The sequence below is a fragment of the Fundulus heteroclitus genome, chromosome 12 (genome assembly GCF_011125445.2).
Source record: "Fundulus heteroclitus isolate FHET01 chromosome 12, MU-UCD_Fhet_4.1, whole genome shotgun sequence".
Taxonomy (NCBI): Eukaryota; Metazoa; Chordata; class Actinopteri; order Cyprinodontiformes; family Fundulidae; genus Fundulus; species Fundulus heteroclitus.
The window spans coordinates 11,426,456-11,446,476 of record NC_046372.1 but is presented as its reverse complement, the minus strand read 5'-3'; the positions used below and the strand labels follow the sequence as shown (position 1 = coordinate 11,446,476).

Here is a 20,021-nt window from a genome sequence, read left to right as displayed (position 1 = left end):
CCAGCTCTCCAATCATTTGGACAGGTTTATTGTAATAAGTCAGAAGATTGGGAACCTGATAATTCAGACGGAACAACAGAAGAGGAATGAAAGCTTTTATTAGCTGACACAGGTCCAGGCTAGACTGCCTTTGGGAAACACTGCGTGGGGAGAGAGAGATTAGTGTCTGGGGACAGCTCGGTGCAGTGCTTGAGAGTACCGGACGAAAGCCTCTAACCTTTTTAGAAGAAGGGGATAATGCAGGACCTGCATGGGCATCTAGACAAGCTGATTGTAGCAGCGGGGAAAACTCCTTCCTTGAGTGAGACAGAGGGCCTGAGGCAGAAAGGGAATCTGTGGTCCAGGCTTGGGTCAAAAATCATACAGGCTGATATGAGCATAGGCATCCAGAAAGGAGCGAGCAACAGGCAGGTCCGAGGTCTGAGGCTGAAAAAAGTTAAGGTCTAAAGAGAATCTGCCAAGGGCGAGGCAAAAACACAACAATCCACAAAAACGGGCACTAGTCATAAACTGGTAGTCAAACAAGAATTGCTGGATGGTTAACTCACACTAGGGTTTTTTAAGAATCTGGCAGTTACACACTGGGAGAGGCTGGAATGTATAGTGGACGTCCTAGGTGCAGCAACTCCACTCAATTGGAGTCACACAGGTTTAATTACACAGACTCTATACTAGAGCAGAGCCTGGCAGGAAGGGAGTCAGTTTACGTGGATCTTCAAAATGTATAGATTCTGGAGGAAACAAGAAATAGAGGAACATACATTCATCACAAGATGGAAACACTCCAGTCATTTATATTATTTAGCCAAAAGAAAAGTTAATTATCCCTATTTTGATTTGAATAAAAACTGAGAATAAGTGATAAACACATATGTATCAATTTTACTACTCGTCTAATGTAGAATATCTTGTGAAAACAGGAATGAATTAATGAGCTGATATTACAGTTTGAGAGAGACTAAAACATTAATTGCACCGCATGGCCAAAGAACTATACTAGTGGAAAGCACATTACTTTTTAAATCCAGGTTTTTTTTTTTTTTAATAACAGGGCAAAATATAAATAATCTGTTCTTTCCATTGAAAACAAGTCAACCAGGGTAGTTTTCTGCTGTATTTTAAAATGTAATTTCTAGTTAATTCATTAAAAAGGTTGTTTTTTACGGTTAAAACAAGCCATTATGTAATGTTTACTGGGTGGGTGGGGGGGGGGATCTATTTAATCCAACTGATAACATAAATGTTAACATAAAGTGGACAACTGCCCTGGTTCACATTTTGAGTGTACTAGGTTTCAAAATATTTAATCATGACTTTAAGTGTACCAAAACTTACAACACATCTCACGCTGTCAGTGAAAACCTAAGTAGAACCCATAATTCAGTGGCTTGTTGAACCTCCTTTAGCTGAAATACATTGAAGTAGTCATTCTCTGTATGACTTTATTAGTCTCTCCTATTGTTGTGGAGGAAGTTTTGCCCACACTCCTTCCATGATTGCATCATGGCTTGCATAACCTAGTATCGACGAAGCTTTAGCAGTCAGACAGATGGCCACAGTAGAAAACTTTGCTTTCCAGAGGAGATCATGGTCGACTTACTGATTGCATCGTGCCAGGGTTAAGTCTGGGAGTGGGCGTTATAGCATAAATTTCATAGAACTATTTTTTTCACAGTAAAATCACATTTATGATTTTATCACAATTTGCGTAGAAAAACATACAATCTATTCAAGTAAAAAGACATAACAGAGCATGTAGGCCAAGGTGGATTTCTAAAAAATACTTTAATCAGTTTGCATAATTTTGCCAACTTGTGTCAAGAACTGTGAAGATTTATTAAATACAGTGGCATATTTAAAAACTGCCACTATTTACAATCCAATCCTGTCCAATCTAATATCATCATTTCACTCACCCCTAGTTCCATGGCAGTAAAACAAGGCCAGATCATCGTCCCTTCACAACCATGCCAAGCCATTTGTATGGGTGTTCATTGTTGATATGCTGTGCTTGGTTTACATCAGTCATGGTGCTATGCATTATTACCAGGCATCTCTATTTTGGGTTTCTTCTGTCCATACGACATTGTCCAGATATTGTTTATTCAGATGGGTCTTTGAAAACCTCAGTCATGCTACCAGGTTCTTTAAAGAGAGATTAAGCTTTCTCTTGGAAAGCATATCACTCAAGCCAAAATTGTTCGGTAAATATCTAATTGTACAGTCAAGAACTTTAAAATTTAAAGGTGACCTATTATACTGTCTGATAAACATTTAGGACAGGTCTACGGGCTATACAAAACACGTTCATTACAGATTTTGCACAAAATCATTCTCTGAAAATGAGATTCCACCTCCTCAGTTTTGCCTATTTTGAGCTTGTTTCCGAATGAGCTGTTTTTAGAGCTCTGTCACTTTTATGCAAATAAGCTGTAGCTGGCGACGCCCCTCAACTCAATGTTTACACTCACACTTTAAGCACATGAACATGACTGCAAACAGATGTACAACGGTACAAAACAACATCTTTGACCCAGAAGCTGAAGAAGTTGAGCCTCTTGCACAACAAGCAAAGATGTAGGAAGCGGTTTCTGAATGGTAAACCAGCAGCCTATTCCTACAAGGCTGTCTTAAGTCCCAGTTCCACCGGTTCCATCCACTTGTGAGTTTTTCAGGAGTGTTTTTAGGGCTGGCCCGGGTATCTCCGGCACGACTTAACAGCAGGGTCAAACCGAGCTGACTCGAGAAGAGTTTTGAGTGAACAGTGCTTTTCAGTAATTGATCAAGGGGCATGGAGAAATGAGAAGGGTTTTCTCCAAGGAAGACCAGACTAACTGAAGAGCAACGACATTAGCATTAAGGACCACTTTGAGTGGAGGGGATCAAACCAAAATAAATTGTATTAATGGTGAACCATGAACCACACCTGGGAAAAAAAGTAAAGAAAAAGGACATTTTAGCTTTCTATACCCAGATGTGTTGTGTCACATCTGTGGATTTACCGAGGCTTTCTGTCATTTTACACACACTGAAAGTTGTTAAGTTTTGTCTCTGATGTGTCCATCTATCCACCTCACGCAGTAGAAGGCAGTGGCTGTATACCTGTCAGACTCAGAGCAGCTGGGGGGAGCAGTGGGCTCCCCCCACTGAAAGCAGCTCGTACTCGGGATACGCATGAAATCTCTCTCAGGGAGCAGCCCACAACCCGGGAGTCAGCATAAAATCAAACCTAAAAAAATGATTTCACCGTGGTTGAAAATCTTTTGCGCCAGCGCTCCCACATGGCTTAGGCAAACAAAAGCTGTGCATTTTATTTCCAATAGGCAAACCTAAGAGTCTCTCTTAGACGCTCTGTGACATCTGTGACCTGGAACAGAGAGCTACTGGACTGCCTGATAACGTTCCATCACTATCAGATTCAGGCTGCAAGAGCTATCTGCTACAGTTCACAGTCTAACATGCGTGTGCGCACACAGACATGACTACACTAAAACACACAGGGATACACACACCGCTTCTACTGTGCTTTTTTCCCTTACTTTGCTGTAGTGTCAGAAAGGTCAGATCAGAGACCTCAAGCTGTAGCCTTATGAATGTGACATAATAATCACAATCATAATAAATAAAACATAATAAACACAGCTGGATGTTTTTTAGCGCTTGTTTCTAGATGCAGTAGTGACCCAAACATAAGTACAAAAATATACAAAAAAGGTAATTTTTCACAATAGGTCACTTTTAACATATTAATTTCTGTTTGTTAGATCAGTGCTGTCAACAACTTAAGCTGATTATTCATGCTTTTGTCTTTAAACAATCTGTTTACTTGGTTCAATAAGAAAGGTCTGGCATGTCTTCAGGTTGCCCAAGACTCTGCTACAAGACTACTGACTCGCTCAAACAAAGAAACTCATATAACCCCTGTTTTAAGGTTGTTACACTAGCTGGCAATCAGGCCTAGGTTTCAAATTTTAGTCTTAACCTTTAGAGCTTTACATGGACAGACTCCTTCATGCATTTCTGGTTTGATTCAAGTACATACCTCTTCTCATAGTCTGTGGTAATCAAATCAACACCTGTTAGAGATCCCCCACATCCGCTTGGGACCTTGAGGCGACCGATCTCTCCAAGCTGTTGCACCCAGATTGTGGGATGCACTGCTTATATTGTTACTGAGGGTGGAATTTGTGGATACTTGTAACAGCTAAAGAGATTATTATTCCCAGAGGCTTTTTGATTCATTTAAGCTTTTGTGAGATGCATTCATGATTGTTTTTTTTCCTCTACACTGCTATGTATTTTTATAATAATCATTAATGTTATTGCAACATACATTGCAATGAACTGGGGCTAAGGGGCTTGCTCAGGGACCCAGAGTGGCAATCTGTGGGTTAATCCTTTTTGACACCTGTCTGTGAAAACGGGGTATATAAATAAAATTTCACTTACTTACATATCTACTAACAAACTTTTTGAGTCTGCAGTGGAGCTCCTGACTTTTTTTGCAAGTGTTTGGTCTGACCTTGGAGATCTTTTCCTGGGATGTCAACTCCTGTAAAAAATGGAAACTGTCATAAATGTTATCCACTTGTCATATGCTGAAGACACTGAAGTTTAAAAATGATCTGATAACCTTTGTTATATTGATAGCAAAAATTATTGCTGTTGTTTTTCTACTTTGGTATTGTGCTAAAACTTGTCAAGGCTCCAGACCAACAGAATTCGAAAACGTCTGCTTTCATATGTTCATATATGCTGGAGATGAATAAATCACTAAAAGGTGCTACTTCACCGTTACTGTTTTAAAAGACAGTGCCAATCTTAATATTTTTGGACTATATTTTTGTAAACTGCTGGATAATTTGTAGACTAGATTTAAGAACAACCTAGGAAGATTGTTTTATATTTTGACAGGTAAAGCCTTTGATTTTAAAGAGGAACTTTCCTTTCACTATGACGACAACTACTTTGATTTGGCTGCGAATTGTTTGAGATCATCAGATAGAATACAGAAATACCTTTTGTGTAATAATTTACAATATTAAATTGGATATTGCATGCTCTTGTTTTTAATGCATGAATTCAGTGTCGTTTTCTGTAGCACTTGTGATAATTGACAGATTTGGGTCGTTGGTTGTGTTAAGCAAGCATTTTGATGGTGCCACTTCTTAAGGTGAAAACAATTTGTCTTTTAAAGTGGGCGGAGATTGTAAATATTTGTAGAGAACTGAATATCTTCTCAGAGGCCAACACAGCAGCTAGTGTGACAGAATTTTGACGTGGATTGATTAGGGCTTACTCTGATGCAGGCTCTGAGCCCCATATGTCAGTAAACTATCTGGTAATGATAATTATTATTCATTTCTGACTATATGAAATAAATGAGGGTTTGACCAACCGGGGTCAAGATTAATCATTCTTTTTTTTACATGGGGTCAGGCTGTTTTGAACTGCTTTGTTACCATAATAAATCAAGTCATCATTTGTGTTTACTCTGTCTATCTTGTACTGATAATAAAATCTGATTGATCACAGGAAAAATTCACGTGTGACAGAAACAGAGGAAATCTGTAAGGGGCAAAATGCCTTTTATGGCTGTGTACCTGTAGACTAAAAAGCAAGTAAAAAAAAGCCAATTTCACAAGCAACCTGACATTTTCAAATGTCAGATTATTGGTGAAATAACCAACAAAGCTGTTTACTGAGTCAGCACAGGGCCTTTTGCAAGATGGACAAAGTACGCCCTGCCTGCGTATCTTCATGAATCTCATTAACAAGCATCTTAATTGGTTTAAAGCTTGAACATTCCTCTGGAGTCTTGCCTTAGCAGTGTCCACTGAGTTATCACACTGGGAGTAAAGTAAATTAATCAGTATTAATATTTGACATGTGAAAAAAAACTATAAAAACTCCAAACATTTATTTCAGTTGCTACCGACAGAATGCATTTTTTTAATAACCAAAAGCCAAATTATTCACACATTATTTCATAAATGTGCAAAAAATGACTACATTAGTAAATAATTGATATCACTTCAATATTTTGTCGATTGGAACTAAAATGTTGTATTGAAATGAGCTTTTATGCAATAAACAACGCAGAGTAGTCCACAACTGTAATGATAAAGGAAACAAGTTTTTTCCAACATGTTTTCCAAAGAAAAACCTGAACATTGTTGCAGGCAATTGTATTCATGGTCTGAGTCAATACTTCGCAGAACCACCTGTTGGTGTAATTATTTCGAGTATGTCTCTTCTTCATCTAACCAGAGCACCTTCTGCCATATTTCTGCTCTCCTACATGGCTCAGAGCAAGCTGCAGAGGATGATTTGAATGTTTTTTCAGTTCAGTACAGATTGTCCTACCTGAGCTGTGGTTTTCTGTAGCTCCTCTAGAGTTACAAATTGACTTCTTCTCTAATGGTCTCCTTGCCCAGTGTGTCAATTTAGCTTTGTAGGTTAGCAGTTGTGTTTCCTCTTTTCAAATTTTGGATGATGTACAGAGCAGAACTCTGTGAGATGTCCAGAAGATAGAAATTTGTTTCATAACCCACTCCCCATAACCTATCCCTGAACTGTTTGCTGTGTTCTTCAGTTTCCATCATGTTTGTTCACCACTGTTCACAAATAAACCTCTGAAATTAAATGATGTATAACTGAACGCTATTTGCAAATTGCCCTAAAATCTATTAGAGGGCATCAGAGTACCGGGTTGTGGATACAAATTGGTGCCTTGCTGTGATTTTAACTTGGAAAAAAACGTTTAAAACCATGTTTACAACTCACAACTCTGCACTAATTTGTGTTCTGTCACATAAAATCCCAACAAAATATGTTAAATATGTTATTTTTAACAGGAAATGCAAAAATGTTCAAAGGGAATGAATTTTGCCAAGCACTGTAAAACGGGTCACTAGTTTTGTGTGACAAAAATCTTGTATCAGAGCCCCATAAAAGAAGAAAACAAAAACAATACCAGTTAGCAGTGGATGACAAAACAAGAAATCTTCTTTTAGTTAATGCAAAAATTATTCCTACCCCTAGCAGATTTAAATTTAAAATTATTTTCACTCAACCAATGACTTTGTTTCTATTAGGAAACGAGACAGACATGACTTCAAAGATAATGAAAATATGTCCAAGGAGTGTCTGTTCTCATTTACGCTCAACTAAAACATGAAGGAATTGGATTTTTATGTATGACATAAAAACAAAAGTGCGTTTTGCAAACCCAATGTTTAATAGTCAGTATATAATAAAACCAATACTTTATTATAAAGTATCAATAATAAGTTAGGACTCGGCTAGAAAAAAACATAAATCCTGAGAATCAAACCAAATTAAATTCCCTCCACATCCTTTGATTCAGAAGTCTGAGTTGGGGGCATAAAACTATGCAGTCCCTCTCTGACTTTATGCTCCAGTATATTTTGCAACATGGCAGGAGGGTGAGCAAATGATACAATATTCCTTTGCTGTCATAAATATGTCTTGCATCACAACACTATTGTTTACTAACATACAGCAGCATATTGAAAGGCACAAACACAAACAGAATAAAAAGTAGTCATTAAAATATGAGCAGATTATGGCATATTTCCTGTTGGTTAATTTTCCATATTTATTTTCAGATTTGATTGATGTACAAAACCATTTTTTTCAGTTTAACCTTTAAATTGTTAAACCCTGCATCTTCGACCTGATGAAAACAGTCTGTATTCAAGATTCAGACTGTGGTTATTATGGTAGGCAGATTCATAAAGTAGAATCTTAGGGCAAATAGTGTTTTCATTAAACAGCTTATATATGATATGCATTACATATCTACAGTTTATAGCAGACGATGTTACAGTACTGCAAAATTCTCATTATCACTGAGGTATAATACAAATGAAGAACTTTACATGGTTCGAAGGACCTCAGGTGTCGAAGAAATTATAGCCTTTGTTTTGTCCTTTTACAAATCAGTTCAATGAGGTGTTTCCAAGACAAACGGTAGTCCGTCATGGGTATTTATAGAACTGTACCTAAACAGTACCTGATTGAACACACCATGAAAAGGATGTATGGTGTCCTTTAAAATGCCGTCTACTCTGCCCACACTGAGCTCTGTGAAGATGTTCAGCAGATGTGTCAGCGAGACACCAGTTATCTTTTCAGCAGCTCTCACTGCCTTGTTGGGATTGTGTCTCTTCTGCTGTGCTGTTACCAGACCAGCATGTGATACAGTGGTGCTGCTCTAGAGTTTTGTTTTGGCTGGGATGAAAACGTTCACTGTCTTTAGTTACAGTGTTTCTTTGTTGATGTCGGCTCATTGGTCGGGTGGATCCCCAGACACTGGTGTTATTGATGTACATAGGAGATGTTAATAATGACGAGTTATTCTGAAGTCCATAATCATTTCCAGATGGTCAGATTTTGTATTGTGCACATGGCTGCCAGTTGATGTACGTCCTTTATTTAAGCAGGTACAGCAATCTTTATACATAGATCACTTGTAACACACCCGCTAATTTCACATGCCTTTTATTTATTGCACAAACAACTTAGTGCTGCTTGTTTGGACAGGCCCAGAGTCATTAATATCAGGGACATTTGGTTTTGATCAGAAGTTTAAATAAAAGTTTTAATTTTTTAAAGAATATCTTCTCCATGCAGTGGCTTGAATTATAAAACCACCCTACCGAGTCAGAGAGAACCACAGTAACCATCAGCAAGGTTCTGGCATAGTTCTGGTTGGACATTTGACCACTCCTATTGTTGTAAATGGTAGAGGTCATTTTTATTGGATTGGTTACTTACATGCATCTCAGTTTAGGCATAGTTCACATGAATGAATGAAACTGACATTTTTCCTGTAAATATAGCCAAATGGCTTGATTGTCATCTCATCTGTGAAACTTTTTTCCAGAAGGTGTTTGGCTTGTCCTTGTGGAGATCTGCAACTTTTACTCATGTTTAATGGCGTCAATTTTGGAGGAGGGAATGCTGTCCTGGATGGCTCCTCACGGTCAATGGCAATTTCAATCTCTCTTCACTGTCTTTAGACACATTGGTCTTCCTGCATGTTGAGATGCTTAAAACCAGGGCGGAATTGGGTTAATAATAAATGGCTTGTACTTGTACTTGTAACTAGTCCGACGATCTGAATGCACTTTACACTACAATCAGTCATTCACCCATTTCACACACACATTCACACCCTGACGGTGGTGAGCTATGTTAGTAGCCACAGCTGCCCTGGGGCAGACTGACAGAGGCGAGGCAGCCATACATCGCCACCGGTCCCTCTGAGACGGTCGAACTGTTGCTGTGTGTTTGATGCTAAACACACAGCAACTGATTGTTGAATAAAAAATCAGGGTAACATTAAGTTTATGGAAAGGCATTCCCAAAACTACAACACAAAAAACTTAAAAATGTGTGGAGTATGCTTAAAAGCTACTTAATATCAATATGAGATTTGTGTCTCTGATAAGTGTATATAAACATCTGACCAGAGCTGTATATGGTATCAAAACAGTGAAGTGAATGAAAGTTAACAACACCTATAAGTTATTGGACATAATCCCAATATTTTTTTGTTTTGGATTCTTTGTTATGTAAATTTTGTGAAGCTTTTATTGTCAGTAAACAGATAGCTCCGACTGAGACTGTACGTCTATCTCTGAAATCTGGATTTGAAAAATCTTTCATTTCCATTTGAAAGATGTTTTTGCTAATGTCTAAAATTACAGGATGGGTCCTTGAGAGCGCAAATGAATGGCTGCGCCAAATAGCAGAAAATGGAAGTGTAAAACACAGCTAAAGTGTCAAATGTTGCGTTGCCATGGCAATGTTTTCTTGTTAGGTTGTGACACAGTTTAGAAATATGTACTTGGTTAAGACATATTATGTAACTGTGTTTCTCTTCTGTCTCTCTCGCTCTCTCTCTCCCCATTGGAAACTGATGGACTTCAGATTATTGTTGATGTGGTGACACGAAGTCGGGTGGCGAACTGAAATGACAGATACATAATAAACCGGATGAAGACGATGGAGATGCAGATAAAGATAGAGGAGGGTCTCTACATGTTCACGTTTCAATGATCTTTCCTCAGTTCCCAGCCACTGCAGGGGCTGAAGCCCGCTTATAAGCCCACGGGGCAAACGTCTCTTCTCTAAACTACATTTGGTTCACTGAGTCCTCCCTCAGAGAAAGAAACACAAAGAGATGAAAGGAGGAAGGGAGATGGAGTAGGAGGAGGAGGAGTGGGTTTTGAAAACAAGAGGAGTGAGGTTGCTGGCTGAACGGGGTAGAGGAGGTGGAGTGGGAAGATAGGTGACCTGCAACCAGAGAGGGAGGAGGAAATAGATGGATGGATGAAGTGAGCAGGAGAGGAGGACAGAAAGTCCATGCAGAGTTCAGTCTTCTCTGTTTTCCTTAACTAAGAATAGCAGCTCTTCTGGTAACCCACTGCCCCAGGACGCGACCATTTGAATAAAAGCCTCTCGCTTCACTTAGTGCTTATACGTGTTCTACTGTAGGTGTGTGTCTCTGTGCTGGCTTGTGATGGCATGTGCCCATGTGTGGGAGAGTTTTTTGAGACAAATTCACACAAATATTCATACTGTATCGACAAAAGCAGACACAGTTGGAAAACCGATTGAGAGAGAAGAGTCCAGTGGAGAACAGGCTAAGTGATGATAATTGGCGGGTGGAGAGGGGAAGCACAGGCAACACTATGGGCCTGATCTTCAAAAGGTTTGCGTGTATAAAACCGTGTAAACTAATTAATGTTTGCAAAATCGATCTTCGTACCAGGTGCAAAGCAATTTGCATGTGCAAAATGAAAGGAGTATCACGTGCATGTGAAAGTTTGCCTTTATATGCAGATCATATGCTGATGACCAAACCCAGACAATGTATGGAAGGCTGGTACATAACTCCAGTGATGGACAGTACATAGTTATGTTGTTTTATATTATCATGGGGCTACCTTGGTTTGCAATATTTTGGGTAAAGCGGCTGTTGTGAGGAGTTTGTAGAGGATAATCCAGCCGTTTACAGATAAATATTGCTGTAAATCTGATGGTACGGCTCATTCCCAGGCTAAACACTGCTGGGGGGGAGCTGACAGTTAACAAAGTCAGCTTTTTCAAGTTTTATAATTGATATATAATCTTTTAAATTTACCAGTTGTGATTTTCTATAGTTTACATTTTTTTAGTTTTGTTTGTAGCACTTTGTATTGTTATTTTTTAAAAAAAAACTGAAGAAGCTCCCCTCAGTGGCGATGCTCATGTTAAATGAACACCGTCAGTGATATAATAATAATAATAAACTGAGGTGGTTTCATTGCCTATGTAAACCTGATTTTCCAGCAGTAGTATGTTCTTATTTAACTCAGAAAAGTAAAAATAAATGTATGTCTTCTGTTTTGTCGTCATGTAGTTGAACAGTTTTTGCAGAACTTCTGCTAACAGAAAAGTAATTTATTTTCCTTTATTTGTTAAAATAATAATTAATTTTGTCTTTTTGAAATATAGGGTTTCTCAATATTATTTAGCATACTTGTTTTCCTAAAGAAAGCACTGTATTATAACTAAGATGATCTATTTTGCAACTATATTTCTCCAAACAAAGCTGTGTTTTTGTATAACTAACTGTTAGCACACTCTTCATCTCCTGCATTGAAACGGTGCTGTGCAAATCCAAATAATATGGTATTCCAGCAGGAGGCAATCAAAAGTCATAATCTCAATTATGACTATCTATTAATGAGCAGCACACTGCCATGTTGTTATATTGACATGGAGTATAGTGCATCTGTGAGTCTGTATTCTAACTTTAGAGTCATTATAGTTTATGATTAGGGATCTTAATCGCACATATGTCATAGAATTACAATTTAATTGGTCACAGTATTTTACAGATAAACGTTTAAAATAAAATAAACTCTCACCCTGGCAGATTTGAGTGTATGAGCAGCTGACCCTGGGGTTTCTGCTGGCACAGCCAGTAAGTAAACATCATTGATAGATGTTTTAAAACACCAAGGACAAAAAGGAGGAGAAGTCAGGAGAAATCAGGTGCAACAGTTCTCTGCAATTTACAACACATTTCTTGGCACTTTACAAAGTCAATTCAATCAAATCATACAGATTGGTCAAAAAGGTTTTCTATTTAAGGAACTCAGTAGATTGCATCGAGACAAGCAGCATTCACTCCTCTTGAAAGAACATAGAGCCACAGTGCTACAAAGTCGTTTGCATTGTCGTTGACTTTGCAGCAATCCCTCATACTGAGCATACATATGGTAACAATGGAGATGAAAACTCCCTTTTAACAGCAAGAAGCTATAGCAGAATCACTAGAAAGTTAGCTCAGGATAACCTAAGACACTCTAACTTTAAGCTTGGTCAAAAAAGCAAAGTCTTAAGCCTAGCCTTAAAAGTAGACGGGGTGTCTGCCTCACAGACTAAATGTGGGAGTTGGTTCTACAGGAACCTGACAAAAGATCTGCCTCCCATTCTACTTTTAGAGACTCTTGGAACCACCAGTAGACCTGCAGTCTGAGAGCGAAATCATATCTCTGATGTTTGATGCAGCTTGATTATTAAGAGCTTTATATGTGAGAAGGTATTTGGATCAGTGGGAGGCTTTGAACTTTATTTTGTGGACTTCCTGATAGTAAATAATTACAATAGTCCACCCTTGAATCACAAATGCATGGACTAGTTTTTCAGCATCACTCCTGGAAAGAATATTTATAATTTTAATAATATTCCAGAGGTGAAAAAAGGAAACTTTGTATACCTGTTTAGTATGGGATTTAAATGACATGTATTGGTCAAACAAACACTAGTGGTTTTTGCTTTATTACCAGAGGCCAATTTAATGCAATCCAGATTAAGTGATTGATTTAAAAGTTTTTTTTTTTTTTTTTAAAGACTCTGGTCCAAAGAGTACAACTTCCGTCTTGTCAGAATTTAAAAACAGGAAATTTGAAGTCATCAAAGTTTTGATGTCATCAAGACATGCCTGTAGTTGAAGTAATTGATTGGATTTATCAGGATTTATGGATAAATATAGCTGTGTATCACCTGCATAACAGTGGAAGTTAAATCTGAGCCATCTGATAATTTTACCAATCGGAAACTTATATATGGTAAAGAGGATTGTCCAAAGCACTGAACCCTGTGGTACTCCACTAGTGAACCTCAAGTTTGCAATTTGATTTTTACACGAACGAACTGGAATCTGTCAGCGAAATAAGATATAAACTACCCTAATGCTTTTACCTCAATCCCCACACAGCCTTTCTAGGAGAATATTGTGATCAGCTATATCAAATGCAGCACTGAGATCTAACAGGATAAGTATAGACACTAGTCTGTGCACAAGATCTATGGCTGATATCAATATTCAATATTAATTATACTGTTAGGGCCAAAAAACAATATTTACTGATATTATATTAATATATTAGATATATTTCCCTACCCTTTCATAAATGGCATACATTCATAAATCGCAACAAGATGGAAACAAACATTGTGTTAATATCGGCCCGCTTTTACCTATGGGGACTGATACAGATGTATGGCCAATATTGAGGTAAATGCTAGGATATTGTGCCTCTCTGATAATAACCCACAAACCAGCTTTTGCAAGATGGTCTACATGTCAAAGATGATATGCAGCCCAACTGGTGAGAGGTGCTGTATAGGGTGAAAACATAAACAGGAGAGGTGTTTGCAAACGAAACAACTGAAATCACCATGTATTAAATCACTGCCGCTCATGCTATGAATTGGAACGGCACATCATTATTTGTTGTCCCATTCACATTTCTAATCAATCATTCTTTCTTTTTCCTCCTAGCACTACTTCCTGATTGTGTTTGGCCATGATGGACAGAAACCTCTGGAGCTGCGGACAGATGAGGAGAACGAATGTGACGAATGGGTCGAGGCCATCCAGCAGGCAAGGTACATAACCTGAAATCCTACACCCAAATGGATTTCTGTCATAATTTGGTATCGCATTTAGCATAAAAAGGTATGCTCTGACCCTGTTACTAGAAAGAAAATCAAACTGAAGGTTTTTATCAAGCCTCACAGAACACATTGTTGGATTTTGATTCGTGATCATGTCTAATTTATACAGGTTTTAGATAGAGACTATTAACATATTCTTAGGAATAAACAAATTTCATTAGACTAAGACACACAGCCCTCATTCACAAACCTTGACATGATATGTCAATACTAATAATTTCTCTTGCTTTAGGTATTCTCTGACCAGAAATTTGCTTTGATTAAACCAAAATCTGTTTTAAAAGCACATTTTGAAATGATAGCATGTCAAAATGATACCTGGTGATACACATGTGCTCGCCAGGTCCTCCGATTCAAAAGCGTCAATCTACATTGGCAAGTCACCAGTGTCATCTGGTACTCTCAGCGATACTGACTAGTTCAGCTTATAAAAATCAGGATGGTCTTCCTTAGTTTGGTGTGTTGAACACAAAATGTACTGTGTGTGTGTTTTTTTTAAAGCTGTAGGAATGTAGCCTCTTCTGATTACAGAACATCTATCGTCTTTTTATCCAGCTGAGATGAGATTGTTCCCAGGGTCAGCAGAGTTGACGTAGGGCTTTGTGCGGTATAGTTAGATGCTGACCTGGCTTGACCAACAGAACACTCCAAGGACCTATTGACCCCAACGTGGTGGTTTTAATTACAAAGGTTTCTCAGCTTCTCCTACACTACTCGTGTCCTCTGAAGTTGCAGTTCAAAAGCCACGATCCTTGGTCATCTGCAGTTTGTCTTTCTGTTTGTGTGTCACAGCCAAGTTGAGCTATTAAAAGCCATTTGTCAGTTTTTAATTTACTTCTTCTTTAAATATGTCCACATCGTTTACAAATGGCCTTATAATCCTTTTCATATTGGTGGGCAGCAACAATTTTCCTCAGGTTATTGCTGATGTCTGTCCGTCTTGGCATTGTGTTAACACAAACCTGTATCCCCTTGTCTAGCAAACAGTTGCAAATCAATGATAATGTTATGTGACTAAAAGTACCTGGTTGCTAGATTCCTTTTTAAATCCTGTAGAAGCAGATGTCTTATTTTTTATACATAGCTTTTTCATTTGCTTATTGTTTTTGTTGCATTTGTGACTCTGCTGTCACATGTATCATATATACAGCAAATGTGAACCACTGCTTCAGAATCAACACAACTGTGACTGAAATATCTCAGCAAAGTCTCAACACAGAGTACCTCAGAAACAGCTTATTTGAAACTGGACTTGGACTTGTAGGCAGAAATAATCTATTTCTGTTATTTTAGAATAATTAAAACAGAATTGGGACCAGATAAAGATCATATATTACTATGGGTGTGTTTTGGCTCATCCAGTCGACTGTCTAATCATTTCACAATAGAAAAAAACTATGTTTAGATAAATAAAAGTCCAACATAAAAATGGCCTCCATGTGCAATAGAAGTGTGTGTAAACCTCTGAGCAGAAATGTTTGTCTACATATAAAATGCTCTTGTTTTACAGCTATTCCGACATCATAATTGAACGAGAGGTGCTGATGCAGAAGTACATCCACCTTGTACAAATTGTAGAGACTGAGAAGGTGGCCGCCAATCAGCTGCGCACTCAGCTGGAGGACCAGGACACTGAAATTGAAAGGCTTAAATCTGAGGTACGTCATGTGCACTTGTGTCCGTAGATGCACACACAATTCAAGCACTTTCTTTTAAACCTTTGTCATGTTGCAATTTATTCCAGTGAATTTGTTTATGTTTTAATTTCACCTTTTACCTCCATTTTAACCTTTTTTTTCTGTTTAAAACAATGTGTGCGTATTCAAAAGCATGAATACGTAAATAAACTGAGTTACAGCATTGCACAAATTGAGTTGGACAGCAGATTTAGTGCTTTCCATTAAAATGACTCCTTCAGTCATCCAGTTATTGGATGGTCTTATGTCTCTACTCTTATTGCACTTCTGACCCTTAAGGCATGCTTCTGCTCCAGGAGAGTGAAACAAATCATTTTCAATGGAAATCCGGGGCCAATAATATTAAAAGGAGTTTGAAACACCAAGCACTTTACAGTATTGCAACATTACTAAATTGTGCGTGATGATAGTCTTCAGGATACAAAACCTGAAAAGGCATTTCGACAGGACTCTTGCATAAACGTTATTTTTTCCCCTCTATTTTGCAGTCTTGTTCTATATTCTGTTCACCTTACCTACCCACACAGCATTGTGTTCCCTCTCATTTTGACAAACCACAAAGGCGAAGCAAAAAGAAGCACATGAAAAAACCTATAGACTGTACATGTCAGCGTCAGTGGGCACATTGCGGTTTGTTTTCCATGTTTGTGTTCATGGCAATAAAGGAGTGGGTGTGAGCGGTGCTCGGTCACTTCTGGGTGTAGGAGTTCTTCAATAAAGATAGTTAATCGGCCTCCTCACAGACAGAAAAACTCATCCAACACGTCCTGTTTCCCTCGCTGCACAGCAAATCACGTTTGTGTGTGCCTGTAAAAGCCAACAGAGCCTCACAACATTGTTAATCAAAATGATTCCCCTTTCTCCTTTTTTCCCTACTCTTATCTATTTAGCAGTTTGCATTAATTATATTGATAGCGCCATTTTGCTATAGCAAACTAGAAGTGCTCCCACACTGCTTTAAAAACTGCAATGAAAAAGACCTCAGGATGAAATTGCCAAGCCAACTTTATTCATAAGCACTTTAAAAACAGCACAGCTGACCAAAGTGCTGAGCAAAAAAACAGCATACCTGATAAACACATAAAGTTACAATCAACTAGAGTAAAATACAATATAAAACACATAAGAAAACATAATATAAATCACTTAAAAGATGTAAAAAAAGACTGGAATAAAAAGAACAAGGTGAGCTTTGTCATTATACGTCAAAAGCTAATGAGAAAAGATTAAAAAATAACATATAACAGAAATAACACTCTGATTACTAGAAATAATGTGTTGTGCTTTTGTTTACCAAATGCTCTTGCCAAAACAAATATTTTCAAGTAAACTGCTAGTGAAAACACTCAAAAATATCGCTTTCGCCAAACACTTTTTTTAACAGTTTAGACGATAAAAAAAACTGTAGAACCCCAAAACTGGTAAATAAAATGTGTCTAGGACAGACTTGTAAACAAAGACATTGTGATAATTAGGAATATCAAACGTGCAGAGACAGCCTTATTGTTAGCGATCATTGCAAAGACAACATCGGCCCTGAGCTTTGTTGGTTATCTTTGGTCTGCCATCAAAGGGTCAGTGAACCTGAGCAAACATAGCAGGATATGTTGCTATAAATCAGGGTTAGGGATTCAGGCAGAAACCCAACAGTCAGATGATTTATCTGTGTACAATAGGGTACTTCCTAAAACAAACTGATGAAAAGGGACTAACTGGGACAAGATGTGATTTCTGTGGTAAAGGCTTGGCTAATGTCATGTCCCAGTTAGTGATAATATTTTAACCACATGCATAATTGTGTGCTGATATGTTGAATCATGGACTCCACTGCACCACTGAAGGTGTGCCCTGGTATCTGACAAAATGTTAGCTCCTTTTAAGTCCTGTGAGCTGCTAAGTGGGGCCTCCGTGGATCTGACTTATTTGTCCAGCACATCTCACACATGCCAGATTAGTTGGAGATGCTGGTTTGATTCTGATTGCTCACTGCTGGAGCTTTTGGTGATGGCCAGTGGTCAGCATGGGCACCGTGGCTGGTCTTTGGTAGTCTATGCACCCCCATATTCAACGAAATGCATTTCAACTTCCTCAGCAGTTCCAGTTACATTAGCTTGTTTTTTGGATTGGACCATATGGGCCAGCATCAATGAGCTTGTTGCTGATTCATGGTGTTCCTATCTTGGACCACTTTTGATAGAAACCACAACCACAACAGACCATGAATACCTCACAAGAGTTGGATGTTCTGACCCAATAATCTAGCCATTACAGTTTAGCCACTTGTCAAACTCACTCAATTGTAACACAGACCCAATTTTCTTGCTTCTACCTCAAGAACCTTGGGGACAAAATGATCCCTTGCTGGGTTTGTATTCTTGTGAACCCTTTCCTAGATAACAGCATATTTCTCAATGTAAATGATAATTTTCTGTTAAATCAAAGTAACTGCTGAAAAGACGGTCTAAAGTTTTAAGATAACCACCTCTTTATTAGGTTTAGTTTATCAACTAAGTCAAGTGTTTTGTGGAACAAAAAGGAAGGTTTTAAATTTGTTTTCAGAAGCAGCTCCAAAGTTAGTCCTAAGGTTACAGGGACTCGTTTTAAATTGAATCCTGCTGCGGGCAGCGGTTGTTCAAACGGGATGCTGTTTGCTTAATGGGACAGCTGGTAAACTCTCTATAAATCAAAGCTGTGCTGTTGTTTCCAATTTGGCCTCTGCTCATTTGTGTCAGTAATCGCTTGTCTAAACACCCAGCTTGCATGTGCAATCTTGTCTTTGAGAAGAAATAACAGACTTGTAGTTGTAAATCTCCCTTAGAGCAACAAGTGTGGTGCTTCCCTCTAATGTGTGTTGTTGTGGTGAATCTCACCGCCAGGATTCAGGGATGCTGGCTTATAATAAAACAATGCTGATGAAAGTTGTTCTGCAATAGAAAACATCGGCATGTTTAATAGAGCTGCTCATGAAAAAAAGAATAAGAACTTAAGAGCCAATGTGCAGCTGGCTGTCCGTCTCATTAAAACATACTCGTGTTTGTTTGTTTTCTTTGTGTGTGTGTGTTGCTCTGCATTCATGAATATTTATACAAACTAGTCAGTGTCACCCTCAGGAGTTGTCAGTCTGGTTCTTCTTTGCTACAATTTCCATGCTAACTCTGGTGAATCGGAAAATGAAGATGAAAAACTGTGTCTGAAAATGTGTTTAATTAAATTTCTCAAGCTGTGAGGAAAAAATACTGTTAATTGGGTTGAAACTAATAACATACGGATTGAAAAAAATGTGACGCCGGAGTCAGGAGATCAGTAAGGTATTTCTTTCAATGCTGCACTCAGTTTTGCATAAAGCCTCATTTGTTATCTACTACACCCTCTACATTTTTGGCATCCCTCATAAAGACGTATAAAAATTTCAAATTAGAGTTCGGGGGCATAAGTTCAGGTTCACACAGAAATCTTGCCGGTATAGTCAGCAGATTTGTCCATCTGGGAAAATATCCCACACTGAGTGGCCTCAAAAGTATTTACAGTCCTTGACCATTTTGATGACAGCAGCGCTCCAACTACTGGTTACTCAAGTGTGAGCCACCAGAATTGACTGAGACTTTAAGCCTGTTTGCCATTGCGATGATCAGGATAACTGAGAATTTCCACAGTTATTTTAATGTTCTGTTGCCTCACAATTTGGAATTAAAAAGGATTTCTTGAGAGTTTACACCATTTTCTTTACAGAATATGCCTAAAACTGGTTATTGTGAAGCAAACAAGTAGGACAAAATAACATATTGGAATGGCCTAATCAAAGTCCAGACCTCAATCTGGACTTTGACTAGGCCATTCCAATAAATAAAATTTTTTCTCCTTAAACCCTTCAGTGTTGCTTTAGCAGTATGCTTCTGGTCTTTGTCCTCCTGGAAGGTGAAACTCCGTCTCAGTTTTATATCAAAGGACGGAAGGTTCTGCTCAAGAAAACTGTGCTTTACTGTGGGGATGGTGGTCTTGGGTTCTTGGAGTGACGTTATATGTTGGGTTTGCACCACACATATTGATCTCCCTTAAGCCGGCAAAGTTAAATTTTAGTCCCTTTTGACCAGAGTACCTTTGTAAAATAAAAAAAAAAAAAAAAAAAAATAAAATATATATATATATATATATATATATATATATATATATATATATATATATATATATATATATATGCATACATACAGAGAGAACGAGAGAGAGAGAGAGAGAGAGAGAGAGAGAGAGAGAGAGAGAGAGAGAGAGAGAGAGAGGCTTCTT

General features: G+C 38.1%; 1 protein-coding gene across 2 annotated transcripts in view; it reads left to right on the top strand.

Annotated features, from left to right (window-relative positions):
• rasgrf2b (Ras protein-specific guanine nucleotide-releasing factor 2b) overlaps positions 1-20,021 on the top strand; it is a 78,156-nt gene that overhangs the window by 22,774 nt on the left and 35,361 nt on the right. For both annotated transcript variants that reach the window (XM_012870063.3, XM_012870064.3), the window contains exons 2-3: positions 13,868-13,974; positions 15,554-15,701. In XM_012870063.3, the coding sequence (XP_012725517.2) occupies positions 13,868-13,974; positions 15,554-15,701 (255 nt within the window). The remainder of the gene's footprint in view (positions 1-13,867; positions 13,975-15,553; positions 15,702-20,021) is intronic.